Below are 14162 nucleotides of genomic sequence, written 5' to 3'. Positions count from 1 at the left end.
GATTGACAGAGCACACAAAAACCAGGACATATGCCAGAAGAGAAAAAAAAAAAACCCACAGAGCCTACACAGTCGGCATCTCCTCATTGAGAACACAGATTATATAAAGGAGTGAGGATGAAACGAACAGACGCGGGCTCACCGCAGCAGCCATCTATAAAAAGTCAGCTCTTCTGGGGATGGTAAGTGATGTGCTCCTCCTGCCTGCCACACCACCGCCTCAGCTGCCACTTCCTTTTCACTCTCCCCTCATCTACCTTGCTCTTCAGATGTCTCTTGTTTCCCTCCATCCCAATACTCACAGTCTGCCTTTGCACACTTCCACTAAGCTCTTTACAACACATGGAAGCCAAGAGGTGGGTCGTGCAGAGCTCTTTCACTGGGCTGCAGAAGCAGCCAGACTCATCACTGTCTTTTCCTCCCCCACATCTCAAGGAAAATCCCACCCACCCAGCTATTCTCTTCTTCCCACTGCTTGAGCAAATGGCGTTGCAGTCCCCAGAGCACACGTTGTCATTCTCCTCCAAGAAAAAGCTTCAGGTTTCTAAACTCATATCCCTGTGCATTCAGAATCACAGACCCAGAAATTTCCTTAATATTTTAGTTTTTTCACATTAGATATCTGAGATGTTTTACAAGTGCCTGGTAGAAACTCTGTTACAGCTTGGCCTGGCTGTGGAAGGTGTGTAGCTTCTCCCCACACAGCTGAGGAATTTCACAGAAACTTAGCAATTTTGGGGAATCTATGAGATCTCTCCCCAGCCTCTATGTCACCAAAAGAGCAGCACCACAAAACTGGCCCTGTGGGTTCATCTACACAAGTTATTTCTGCCTCAGCCCATAATTCTCTCCCTTCTGTAAAGCATACCAGGAGTGACACAGCCCCCCCTCTCTGAAGCATAAAGAGAGAAAGACCCCTCATTTGAGACACGAGGGTTTTAAGCCAATCAAAGCATGATGTCGCTTCATCTGGGCTGCAGAATTTCAGAGCTCACTGGACATGGGGAATTAGCTACCTCCCTCAATCATCACAGAAACTTCTCACTTTATTATCTCCACATGAAGTGGTAAAAAAAAAGATACCAAACCAGGTGGCCACAAGAGATGAAGCGTCTGTCACGCAATCAACTTCCCTCTGGCTTAAAGGATGCTCTTGCAGCTGGGATAAAGAAACCCACTTACAAGTAGCTGGTATCCAAGATATGTTGCCACTCACTTATCAGAATGCAGATCTAAATTAAAACAGTAGCTGTGGTAAGAACTGCCAGCTGACAATCTGGGAAATGAATTCTGAAAACCAGCAAGGTAAGGTGCTATCACAGCTAGGCTGGGGGGAGAAATGCTGAATTGTCCCACAGGTCTGATTGATCTTGATCCAAGGACAGGCAAGCAATGGTCTCCTGCCATCTGCAGGGAAGATGAGAGTTTAGAAAGCTTCACCTTGGTTTGACCCAAGGAGAAGTACTGGCATGACTGGGATAGACAGCATGGAATTATAAAATAAACTGTATTAGTGCCATTGCTCCTCTCAAGTCAGCAAGGAAGGGACAGCCAGGAATGAGGATACATTTGGTTTGTGTTCCTGGGGCTGCGAAGCCAGAGGAACAGAGCACAGAGCTCCAGAGGGAAGCGCAGGTGTAGCTCAGAAATCCTGTGTGCCTCTTGGGCACGTCTTCTGAAATGCAGGAAGGAAGGATGGGTTAAAAACCTTTCTGCAGGACAATGCTACTGCAGCCAACCCAAAGGAGAGCACCCCTCATCTCTGTGCAGACTGAGGAGAGCGTGCACATGCCAACACACAGGACTGCCCATGGGAGCCTCAACTGAAAACACACCCACTGAGGAGTCAGCATGGAAGGCACCGAGCAGGCTCCAGCCAGTATCAGCTGCCAAGGCCAAAAGCCACATCAATGGCCAATGTCCATACAACACAGGCATTCTCCCATCAGGCCTAGAACCTCTTACCTGCATTTACACACAGGCCACATAAAACAGCAGCAACAGGAGGAGAGGATAAAAAAAGAAGAAGAAGAAAGGGGGAACTTGCCAACTATCTAAGCCTAAGGACTTTTCATCACAGCTGAGCCACCGCAGGGCTGTTGGCTCCTCCTGTCCTCAAACACAGCAAACCAGCCAGATAGCAGCTTTCAGGCCAATCACATTCTGACACCAGGTCTGCTTCCCAAACCACAACATTTAAGTCACTTGCCACCCTACACACCCATGAGGAAAGCAGACCACCCCATTCCTCCTCAATTATTTCATCTGGTCAAAACCGCTCTGGTCACTTAAGCAGCATCGGGGGAGCTCCAGCAACTGTGTTTCCTCAGCCAACCGATACGATCACCCAGGCAGAAAACTCAGCCATTGTTCCCATAACAAACCCTGCTCTCCTTTCAGTCTCATTTTCTTCCTGGTTGTAAGAGCCTTAGTCACAGTTCTACCTGCTCTTCAGGAAAAACCTCCTGCGTGGTACCTCACTGGCTGCAGAGCTGCTTTTTCTGACCAGTACACCAGATAAAACCGGTTGCCTCTGGAAGATACCAACAGCTACAAGTTCTCACTAATCCCAGATGCTTCAGGATAAAGATAACAGCAAGGAGCCCTCTCCCTTCGCTGAGCAGGGCACTGAAAACTAAGCACCCAAGACTAGTCCAAGAACTCAGAGAACATTCCCTTTCATGCACAGAGAAGATATTTTGGGTCAGACTGCACGATTACGGCTGCAGGACGCCCAGATGAAGTGATGCTCATTTGCTAGGGCTTTCAGGCCACCCCGCGTTGACAAGACCTACGGGTAACCACAGCCCACTCACTGCTTCTCCTTACAAGGTTGGTGAGCCAGAGCACGGCACAGCCAGCGTTACATTAACGCTTCGAAAGACGCCAGCCCAGCAAGCGTAACGAAGGGGGCTGGAGAACCGCCGCGACCTCCAAGCAGAGCAGCAAGGGAAGGAGGGCGCTGGGTGCCGCGGTCCCCCCTCCAACCCGCACCGCGCCGGCACCAAACCCCGCGGCCTCCCACGGGCACCCAGCCGGCGTGCTACCGCCGCACCCGCAGCGCCGTGCGAGCGGCACGGCCGAAACGACAGGGAAACCCGTAGGACGGGACGCTCCCCGCCCCGGGCGGGCACAGCCGGACCTTCCCGCTCACCGGGAGCACCGACCCCCGCTCGCCCCCAACCTTCCGGGACGAACCCCCACCGCGGCAGCACTGGGCCTGCCGGGGCAGCGGCGGGGGCGGCCCCCAGCACGGCCGACCCGGGCCGCCCACTCTCCTCCGGTGCCCCCGACGGCCGGGCCGGACACCACCCTGGGGAGACGCCTGAGCACTGCGGGGCGGCCGGACCGCGACCTCGTCCCGGGAGCCCCCGCTCCCTCCGGACGGAGCCCGCCCTCCCCTTCCCTTTCCCCGAGAGGGCGGGAAACGCCGTTACCGAGCGCTCCAGCGGCTGCCGACACCTGAGGGCCGCTCCGGCGGGCGCACCGCACAGGCTCCCGCTACCCGGTGCCGTCGGCCGGAACTGACGTCACGCCTGGACCTTCACGGCGGGGCGGAGCGCGGTGAGGCTCCGGCGGCGCCGGAAGCGGCGGCGGCAGCAGGAGCAGCAGCAGCGGTGTCGGCAGCATGGTGAGCCGGCTGCGGGCCTGGGGGGGGAGGGGGGAGCCGGCCGGGGGTCTCTCCAGCTCATCGCCGCCGCTCCTCCCGTCTCTCCTTGCAGGGGAAGCAGAAGAAGGCGCGGAAATACGCGGTCATGAAGCGCATGATCAGCCTCCGGGACCAGCGCATGTGAGTAGCGTGGCCGTGGCCGGGCCCAGCGCCCGGCGGGGCCCCGGGGCGGGTGGGAGGGAAGGAGGGGATCCCGGCCCTGAGCTGGCCGCCGCCGCCGCCGCCGGTGTTTCCTTGCAGTAACGAGAAGGACCGGGCGAAAGCCCCCGTGAAGAAGAAGGAGGACCCGAGTGCCATCAAGGAGCGGGAGGTGTAAGTGCTGCCGACGCTCTGGGGAGAGGAGGAGGAGGGCAGGCTGCTGCCGAGCAGGAGATGGTGCCCCACGCCAAGGCGGTGGGCTTGGGAGGCCTGACGGGTCACCTTCCCACGCTGCCGTGCAGGGGTTCTGCTCACTGCCCTCCCTTCAGTCTCTGCGTGCTGTAGGATTGGGCACGTTGTTACTTACAATTAACCGATGTGATTTCTTTGTCTTTTTGGCAGCCCCCAGCATCCCTCTTGCTTGTTCTTCCAGTATAACACACAGTTGGGCCCCCCTTATCACATCCTGGTTGACACTAACTTCATCAACTTCTCCATCAAGGCCAAGCTGGACCTAGTGCAGTCAATGATGGACTGTCTCTACGCCAAGTGTGAGTGTCTGCATCACTTGTAGCATCTCCTGGACCATGTAGTGCTACGCTGTGATGTGCTCCTATCAATAGCTGAGGATAATATAAATCTTGGAAAAAAACATATGCTATCATCACCAAGCTTGTTGTTAATGGCAGTGGTAACCATAGAATCATAGAATTGTAGGGGTTGGAAGGGACCTCAAGAGATCATCGGGTCCAACCCCCCTGCCAAAGCAGCTCCCTAGGACATATCACTCAGATAGGCGTCCAGACGGGGCTGGAATCTCCCCAGAGAAGGAGACTCCACCACCTCCCTGGGCAGCCTGTCCCAGGGCTCCCTCACCCTCACTGGGGAAAACTTCTTCCCCATGTTGGTGTGGAACTCCCTGTGCTCCAACTTGCAGCCATTGCCCCTTGTCGTATCCCCACAGACACTGAAAAGGGGCTGGCTGATTCCCCCTGCATCCCCTGCCTAAGATAATTATAAACTTTAATTAGGTCCCCCCTTAGTCTTCTCCTCTCAAGGCTGAAGAGTCCCAGCTTACTCAGCCTATCCTCACAGGGGAGATGTTCCAGACCCCTAATCATCTTCGTGGCCCTTCTTTGGACTCTCCCTGGAACCATCTTTGGTTCTAGCCAGACAAAGGTCTTAAATGTAAACGTCACCAGAGGTAAAGCATTAGTAGCTTGAGAATCTAAAATTACCATGGCATGGCCAAACTCAGTGGCTCTGCATTTCCTCACGTTGCAACCCTACCAGTTCTCCCAGGTTTCAAACTGGGAGCAGTGTGTTGCACAGTTCCACAGTCGCTGTGTCTGGTCCTGTGGGCAGTACTGTGGGGGCCCTGTAAAGAAACACTGCCTGGTTTCAGGACAAGCTTTGTTCCCACACAGGTATTCCCTGCATCACGGATTGTGTGATGGGGGAGATTGAGAAGCTGGGACAGAAGTACCGTGTGGCATTAAGGTAGGTGCAGGGTGTTCTCTGTTTGTAAAACTCTGGTGATTTAAATATAAAGAAATCACAAGCACTTTCCATGACAGTGCTCTCATACTAGAGGGTGGTTAGGTTGTTGCAGAGTCCCAGACTTGGTTTTCGTTCTCTGTCTATATGAGCTCAGCATGATGACTTGAGATTTAGATTTATTTATATTTTTAAACTAAATGCTGGGTATGTGTGAACAATACTCATCTGTAAATCTTGCCCCCGCCCCAAGACTTTCAAAATATCACTTCCTCCTGCTTCTTAAAATACATATATATGTATTTTTTCAATTATAGAAGTGTCTGAAAACAAATTCCCCAGGTCTTACAGAACCTCCTGTTATTCCTATAGGAGTAAGTGACACGTACTGATTATCTAGAGCCACATTATTGTGTGATGTGTAAAAAACTATTCCAGTGTAGTCTGTGCTCTCCAGGTGCATTATTCTTTGCTTTTTATTTTGGCCTGTTGCTCGTAAAGTATCTGAGTGCATCCCCTAAAGAGCTTTGATGCCCCCCCCTTCAGAGAGGAGGTCAGATGTTCCTATGTGCATGGTACAAAAGATCAGCTATGAGAAGAAGTCGTAGCTCTTCCCCCAGATAACTTGTCATTAGGCAGGAGCCTAACATCATGGGGATCTTGAACCCCAGTAACAAGCACTAAGAGAAACTTAACCTCTAATAATCACCCAGACAAACTGTGCTCTTTTCCTTGCTCCCCATTTCCCTTGACTGTTGTGTAACCATTTATAGGCCACCCCTCCAGGCCTGGTTTGGAGAAGAACATGCTGTGTGTCACAGAAAGGGGGGTTCCTGTGCCCTTGTGTGCTGACCACACGCTCCTTTCTGTGTCCCCACAGAATCGCCAAGGACCCTCGGTTCGAGCGCTTGCCGTGCATGCACAAAGGAACCTATGCAGATGACTGCTTGGTACAGAGGGTCACTCAGGTATTCCTGACATTTTTCTGAACTCTGCTAACATACTCAAGGTTCCTCAACCCTTCTGGTTACTGATGACTTCAGCTGCACACAAAGTAACTGTACAATCTCGCCGAGGGGCAGTTCCAGGCCCGAGCACAACTTGATCTGCAGCAAGGTGCAGTCTTCCCTGAGCCTCCTTGTACAGGACAGCATCAAGGAGCACTTGGGATGGAAAGGCTGGACAAACGTTGTGTGTTTCTACAAGTCTGCTTTGCTGAGTGGAAGGATGTTTGTTACTGCCCTGCTGTGGAGCTCTGTACAAGTCATAGTAATGCCTCGCTAGGGACTCACGGGCCTCTTGGGTTAAACAAGCTCACTGGAGTAGCAGCTTTTACTCAGGGTTGTCTGATTCTCTGGCCTTGAGTCTGGCTTGCCTTTTTTTTTTGCAGCACAAGTGTTACATTGTGGCCACAGTGGATAAAGAGCTCAAGCGGAGGATACGGAAGATCCCGGGAGTGCCAATAATGTACATTTCCAGGCACAGGTAAGGGATCTCTGACAGGAGGAACGCTGCCTGGCACAATCCTTGTCCAAGGGGCACCGGGTCCTCATGTGCTTCTCTCCTGCATTGTCTGCAGCACCAGTTGCAGTAGAGGGCTTAGTGTTTGCACAGAAGCAGAGTTACAGCTGCTGTTGGGAAGAGACTGGTTGCAGGCTCACTGTTATCTCAGTCTACACGTTCATCTGCTTTGACCTGAACAACTAGTTTCCTCAGGGCCAGTGTTGCCATAGATCAGTTCTGCCTACCAGCAGCAGGATTACCAGGCAATTACATTCTACAGATTTTTGAGGGAAAGAACTGTTCTTGTTCCATACTCTTGTGTGGTAGCTTTGCATACCCACAGCTGAGAGATTGAATTTGCTCCTTGGATCAAACCCAAAGCAACGCAGAAGGATGTCAGTGCACAGCAATTTCAGTGCAACAGATTTTTCCAGTATCTGCAAGTACTGGCTCACTTTGGTTATTTATTTTTAGGATGCAGTAGGACCAGTGATCTACTGTAAAAACATTTGCTTAAATTAATTTCCTGATTTTTCCAAAGTATTCATAAAGCCTGGACTAAGAAGATTTCACTCACCTCTGTTTGCCATATCCAGTGTTTTAATATCTCCTCTATGTAACATACAACCCAGAAGATTTACCTTGTGTAGAACCTGTTCCAAATCGTTTCACAGTACCATAGATATGTTTGGTAAGGAGAGAAGTTGGGATGTGGGAGAGAAAAGGGCCAACAGTCTTTGGATTGGATGGAAGTTACTGGAGGGAGGCAGTTGTGCTAGCAGTGGAGACAATGAGTCTAGTACTATGCAGACAGAGCAGTGTGTCAGAAATGAGAACATTCATTTCTATAAATATGTAAAGCCTTGTTTGATCTATAATTAGAATGTGGCTCAGAATATTTTTTTCTCAAAATGTTTTTGCCCCTTACTCACTGTGGCCATGAATTGTAAGTTTGATGGACAAGGTTTTATTCTCTCTGGTGGTCTGCTCTCAAATCCTAAGTCAGATCTTACAAAACCCACTGCATTTTTCTTCTCTGGAGGTGGTGAGTTTTTGAGATGCCTGATTTCTGAGTTTGAGGTGAAGAACAACAACCACCTTATGAAGGCTTTTCACTTTCAGAAGTAGTGTTTTCCTTCCTGCGGATCTGAGCTGCAGAGAGAAATGCAGCAGAGCTGCTTGCTGATCAGTCTGCCCTTCAGCCTGCTGCTGTGTGGGAAGGGGAGCAGTGTGGAGTAGGCTGCCTTCAGAGGTTGTCCCTTTCTTTCCCAGGTACAATATTGAGAGGATGCCAGATGATTATGGAGCTCCTCGATTCTAACCTGACCAGCCAAGCCGCGGATGCCGGGACTCGGGGTCCTTCTGGTTCCAAACTGCCTGCTTGCTTTTTTGGTGAGACTCTGCTCATAGGACTGTGGGTGACATTGGACTGACTTCAAAGCCTTGATCTTCTAAGCAAAAGCTACTTGGAAGAGTTTTTCTATTCATCCGTGTTCTGACTTGATTGAAGTGATTGCATGTAGCTGGGAGAAGCATATGGGAGAGAGGACAGCAGTGCCCAGAACGTGCCCAACTCCCTCTTCATGGCAATCGCTGGAGAAGGTGATTTCAGCATTCTGAATTAAATACTGGTGATGCAACTCTGGCTGAGAATGAAGCCACTGAAGTTTCAGGAGTTTATTATTGCTGCACCTACAACAGGACACGTTTTCTTCTAGGAAACTTCCCCCACACCTGTCCCACAAGCGAATCGGAATCTGCATTCTTGTCAAAAGCCATCAAGTCTGCACCAGTTGTTGTGCCTTCCCTGGGCCAGTGGTCTGGAAGATTTAAAGTCAGAATTGATGAGTTTCTATTTGACTCTACAATGAATGAAGTTGGGCTAAGTGTCCTGTCCAGATTCCTGTGTCCATACTGGGTTAGCTGGCAGCTCAGTCCTTTTGCTTGGATGCAGAATGCTGGGAGGAGGGCAGGGTTGGGTCAGGGCAGACCTCTCCCTCTTATTTCTCCACACCTACACTCCTCAAAGCCTTAGCCCTCTCACTAGGTGTTAGGGAAGAGCAGGAAGACTTTGACAGGAAGCTCTCAAACTGTGAATGGTATTACTGGGAGCAGAGTGTTGGGGAGGGGTGGGAAGCAGAGCAATGGCTGTGGATCAAGAGAGTCTCATGGAGACCTGTAGCAGTTGCTGCAGGGAAGGAAGCACTCAGAGGAGATGGCTAAGAGGTAGCTAAGCCTCCTGAAGAATCGCAGTGGAGAAAATATTTCAGAGCTGTACGTCTGCATTCTCATACCTTTTCTGTTACTCTTTAATTTTTAGCAATACTACTTGCTCTTCTGATCTCTGCTCTGCAGTGAGGAGAACTGTCATAAGGCTGAGAGGTGAGAGAGAATCACCAGGGGCCAATGTCCCATAGCATGCTTCCCTGCCAAAATGATGGAGTTGGGGGATAGTAAAAGGGGAGACTAAAAATTTATATTCTTGGTATAACTAAAAAAAATATCCAGGTTGTAATAGAGCTTTTATCTTGTGGTGACTTAACTCTGGTCCAGGCTGCAGAGGATTGCTGAACTTTGATCAGTCTTGTATGCTGGGCAGCATACAGTGATGGCAATATCCTCCTGCTAATCATTCCCTGCCCCTGGGAAATGCCCTGACCTGAGCACCCTGCCTCTACAGATACAGCAGGAAACTTTGGGAACACATCAGTCTTACCCCTTGAACTCTCTCTTTATTAGTTTCAGGCTCACCTACTGAACTCATTTCTGAAATAGCAGCATAACAACACTTCCAAAACATATCCCCCCCTTCCCAGCCAGCACAGTTGCGTGTTTATCTTCTCTTCAGCCAGGAAGGTGGCAGCCAACGACCCTGAGGTTTTACACTCAGGCTGTAACAGTGCATTTTTCTTCTCTCAATCCAAGTCACAGTTCTTTAAGCTGAATGTTTTAAGTGTTGTCGTGAACACTTAAAGACCTGTGTTTAGACAAGTAAGGACAGAAACAGTGGTAGGGTTAGATCTGTGTTTAGATCTTGGTTTTCAGCGCAATTCTGTGTTTGAAAGTACAGGGAACTAGAACTGTTCCTGTGCAGATAACTTCACCTGAATTAACCCAAATTGAGAGAGAATGGAGAACAAAGAAGTGGATGCTCGTGGTGATACTTGATAGACATCTTTCTGGTGCTGGAGAAGAGGTGAAAGGCACAGCAACATGATGAAGTTGGGGAATGCCTCCTAAAGGTATTGAACAAAAATACATGAAGTACATAAATGGATGAAAGCAATGTGAATGTGCCCCTTTACTGAAGTCTTTCACTCCTGAAATCAGTGTTCCTTGTAATCTGCCTTGCTTGTTTTAGTAACAGGAGGAGGAGCTTGGCATAAGGGATGGGCATAAGTCAGTTCCTAAAGAAGCAATACTAGGGTTGGACTATGAGCAGCAGGGAGAAAGTTTTGGTATTGAGCAAACCCATCAAGAAATGTTCACAAATTGGCTATAACTGGCAAGACAGGAGAGCTTGGGGATTCACTCCAAGAGCCTGGTCAGCAAAGAAACAAGACAGGACCACCTGAGCTACCAAGTGCTTCCCCCGCAGTCCCAGGGCACATGTGTACCAGCCACATAATTCCCAAGGAAGTATTTTACTCCATGCACTCCATGGCATCCCAACCTTGGATCCAATGTACAGTGTGTCAAAGGAGGAAGGATCATTATCTGTGTAACAGGAAAGAGTTTAGTAAGAGAGAATGCTTTGATGTTTCTGCCAGTTCCAAACCAGAAGAGAAATTCCTTCCTGGCCCCACTCTGGCAGCTGGTTTAACCCTGCACAGGAGGCAGGGATTGCAGATGCCTGCAGTGTTTCTTAGTAACTAGAGAACACAGCCTCTCCTGCCTCTCACTACAGCCAGTTTCTGTAGCTTCAGAAGACAGAAAACAATCAGAGATGCAGAAACAAAGTCTGAAGTTACACGAAGAATGGGAGAAAATAGTTTCTGTTCCTTCTGGGGGCCAACAGAAGGCTCCAGATTGCTGCAGTGTTACTACCAGATGAAATAAAGAAGCTTAAGCTGCTGACCCAGTGTGGTGGTTTAGCCCTGGCTGGAGGCCAGATGCCCACCAAAGTCAGTCTACTGCTCCCCTTCTTAGTTGGACAGGGGAGAAAATAATATATTAAGAGGCTCAGGAGTCAACATAAGGACAGGGAGAGATCATTCTGTCTTTAGCCATGATCTTGCTCCCTTCTTCCCCCTGCTCACAGTACAGGGGGGCAGGGACTGGGATAAAATGGAGTTCCCAGTTACTTCTTCATGAGGTGTTTTCCTTTTCCAGATCTAACCTTCCCCCCAGCTCCCTTCTTAGCAGACTTCACTCTAGTCATGAGGGAGGATGGGGGCAAAATGCAGCTGCTTCCGAGGTTTTTTTCTCCTGTATGTGATTCCCAGAGGCACTGTGACTATCAGCCTTGAATTGCCTGAAGTTTACACTGAGGCTGGCAGAAAACAGTAACTGCTGCTCACAAAAACCACCTCAGCAGCACAGCCTGGCAAAACTGCAACACCCAAGATGTGACACTGGTTAACTGAGGGATAACAGAATAGTGGTAGAATCGTATTTAGAAGTGGGAAGAGCATGAGCTATTAAATTAACTAAAACCAGCATGGTGACATACATTAATTATTACAGATTTGAAAGTGTAAGAGGGCATAATGCAGACTTCACAAGGTTGCTTTAGGACACATAACAGGTTTCTTCACAATCCTGAGTAACCCCAACGACCAGCAAGAATGTTGGGAGAGACCTGCCTGCAGGAAATGACCTTGGATCACAAGAGAACTCGCTCCGAGTTAAGCGATCAAGGAGGATAAATCAAAGGATGTTTACACCAGGACTTCCCTATTTTGAAAGGACAGACTTTTGAAAGCTTAGAGAGTAAACCAGCCCACAGAGCTGAGGACTTACTATGTGTACGATGTGGAGGAGATGGGGGCTGAAAGTATAGATGCTATCTGGAAGTCATACCGACTAGAAAAGCATCAGTAATCATGTCTAGGTGGAAAGGATAGAAAAGACAGTTCCATTCAGTTCCCCAGCCATGAACTAGAGATTGAAAATGAGGAAAATTACTCAGGTTTTGTGTATTTGGGGAGGAGGACAAGCAGTGGGACACGCAGCACTGGTGCACTGCTGACCTAGACAGCAGCCACTGCCCCTTGCTACTGGAATTCACACCCACAAGCCCTCACGTCTTTCCTATACAGTGGGAGTGCAGCACTGTGCAGAGATCTTTGCTCACTGGCTACAGGACGTATTTCTGCGTTTAACTCAAAGCTTCGGCGTGGCAATAGATAAAACAAGCGCTCCCTGCTCCTCAGCGCGGGGCAGTTCCACCCCCCTCGCTGCCCCGGTCTCTCGCCTCTCCGGTTTCCCAGCGGAACAGGCACTGAACACGGCACAGAACTGTTGGGAGCCGCTTCCCGGGGATGGATCAGCCGGCAAAGGCCCCCGGGGCTGCGCGCTGCCCCCCCCCCACACGAGGCTGCGGAGCCCCCTTCGCCCCTTCCCGCGGCTCAGCCCGGGAACCGCCTCACGCCTGCCGCCCCGCCCTCACTAACGGTTACATGAGCTCCGCCGTCGCACCTCGGGTTACCGACAGCGGGCTCGGCGGGGCCTGAAGCGGGGCGGTGACCCCCCCTCTCCCGCCGTGGGCCGCGGCCCTGACTGGCGGGCGGCAGCGGCGCGGCCCCCGCGGGGAGCAGCGGGAACATGGCCGCCACCCTGCCGCCGCCGCCGCACCGGGGTAACGCCGGTCCCGCCGCCGGGGGCCGGGCCAGCTCCGCAGGGATGCTGGCGGGCCCGCGGCCCGACTCTAGGGCGCTCGGCTGCTCGTCGCCCCCCCCCATACACAAAATGGAGCCCCCGCTCCGCTCCAGCTCCCTGTCGTTGTCTCCCTCTCCCCCATCCGAGGGCGCGGGGCAGGCGGGAAGCGGCGCTCTGGACTTCGCCTCCGCCCTTCTCTATGAGCCCCAGCGCGGGGCCGGCCTCCTCCCACCCGTCACGACGGCGCTAGCCCGCCGGGTGGCGCTCTGGCGGCGGCGAGCTCCCGCTGCAGGCCGCCGTTGGACGCTCTAGCGCCCGACACGGCGCTCGGCTGCCCGGGAGGGCGGCGCGCGCCGCCGCGCAGGCGCCCTGGGCCTTCACGCGCCGCCGGGCCTGTGTGGAAGCGCCGCGCCGCGCTCGGCTCCCCCAGCCCCGCCATGTACCCGGCCTGGGGCTTGTACGGGGCGGCGGGGCACTACCCCCCGCCGCCCACCTCCATCCCGCCGCCGCCGCTCCCCATCCCTCCCCCCAACGTGCCGCCTCCCACCGTCCCGCCGATGCCGCTGCCCAGCTACCCGCCGCCGGGCCCCGCGCCCCCAGCTGCCTCCGCTCCGCCGCCGCCGCCGCCTCCCGCCGGTACCTCGGGGTTCCTGAGCCTGCAGGAGCAGCACCTGGCGCAGCTGCAGCAGCTCCAGCAGATGCACCAGAAGCAGTTGCAGTCCGTCCTGCTGGGGCCGCCGCCGCCGCCGGGGCCTCCCCCTCCGGGGCTGCCGCCGCCGCCGCTGCCCGGCTCCTTCACCGACTGGCAGCAGCAGCAGCCGCCGCCGCCCGTCCCGCCGCCGGTCCGCAGCTACCAGAAGCAGTTCCACCGCGAGCCGCCGCCGACCCGCAAGCCGCCCGCCGCCCGGGAACGCGACGGCCAGGAGCCGCCGGCTGGACACGGCGACTGGGGGGAGCCGGTGCCCTCCGAGCCGGTGCCCATGGACATGGAGCTGTCCTCGCCGCCGCAGTCCCCGCAGCCCCCCGCCCCGCAGGCCTACCTGCCCCCCGCCCCACAGGCCTACCTGCCTCCCCCTCAGACGGAGTCGTACCTGCCCCCGAACCAGCCGCCCCCGGCCCAGTCTCCGCCTCACCAGCCCTACCTGCCCCGGGCACAGGCCTCCCAGCCGCCTCCCTCCTTCTCCGAGCCCCCGCCCTCTTACCTGGAGCCCCCGCCGTCCACCGCCTCCCAGCCCTACCTGCCGCCTCCTGCTCAGGGCTACATGGCGCACCCCCAGCCCTACCTGCTCTCCTCCCAGGCCTCCCCTTCTCAGCCGGCTCAGCCCAGCCTGGCCCCCTCCATCCCTCCCCCGGCCAAGCCGTCGCAGGCCCATTTCCCCCCGCCCCAGTCATCCTTACCCCCGCCCTCCACTTCCCAGCCGGAGGCCACACAGGGTGCCACCAAGGAGGCCGGAGGCACTGAGCAGCCAGACCCCTCCACCATGACACCCCAGGTAAGGTGTTGCCACCTCCACACTCACCCCCAGCTGGCAGC

The 14162-nt window shown here is 53.4% G+C and overlaps 2 protein-coding genes across 2 annotated transcripts in view; both read left to right on the top strand.

Moving 5' to 3' along the window:
- Window positions 1-3601: 3601 nt before the first annotated feature.
- Window positions 3602-8684, top strand: FCF1 (FCF1 rRNA-processing protein). The gene is made up of 8 exons (XM_084263646.1): window positions 3602-3631; window positions 3723-3790; window positions 3911-3982; window positions 4211-4359; window positions 5236-5308; window positions 6186-6273; window positions 6696-6790; window positions 8081-8684. The coding sequence occupies exons 1-8, from the start codon at window positions 3629-3631 to the stop codon at window positions 8127-8129; spliced, it is 597 nt and encodes a 198-aa protein (XP_084119772.1). The 5' UTR covers window positions 3602-3628; the 3' UTR covers window positions 8130-8684.
- Window positions 8685-13065: 4381 nt separating this feature from the next.
- YLPM1 (YLP motif containing 1) overlaps window positions 13066-14162 on the top strand; it is a gene marked incomplete at its 5' end in the record, with an annotated part of 36119 nt that continues 35022 nt past the window's right edge. Inside the window, one exon of the mRNA XM_084264127.1 lies at window positions 13066-14121. Coding sequence (XP_084120253.1) covers window positions 13066-14121 — 1056 coding nt within the window. The remainder of the gene's footprint in view (window positions 14122-14162) is intronic.

The sequence above is a fragment of the Gallinula chloropus genome, assembly GCF_964237585.1.
Source record: "Gallinula chloropus genome assembly, chromosome: 4".
NCBI classification, from domain to species: Eukaryota; Metazoa; Chordata; class Aves; order Gruiformes; family Rallidae; genus Gallinula; species Gallinula chloropus.
Note: the sequence above shows the minus strand (reverse complement) of the source record. Positions and strands in the feature narration are given on the sequence as shown.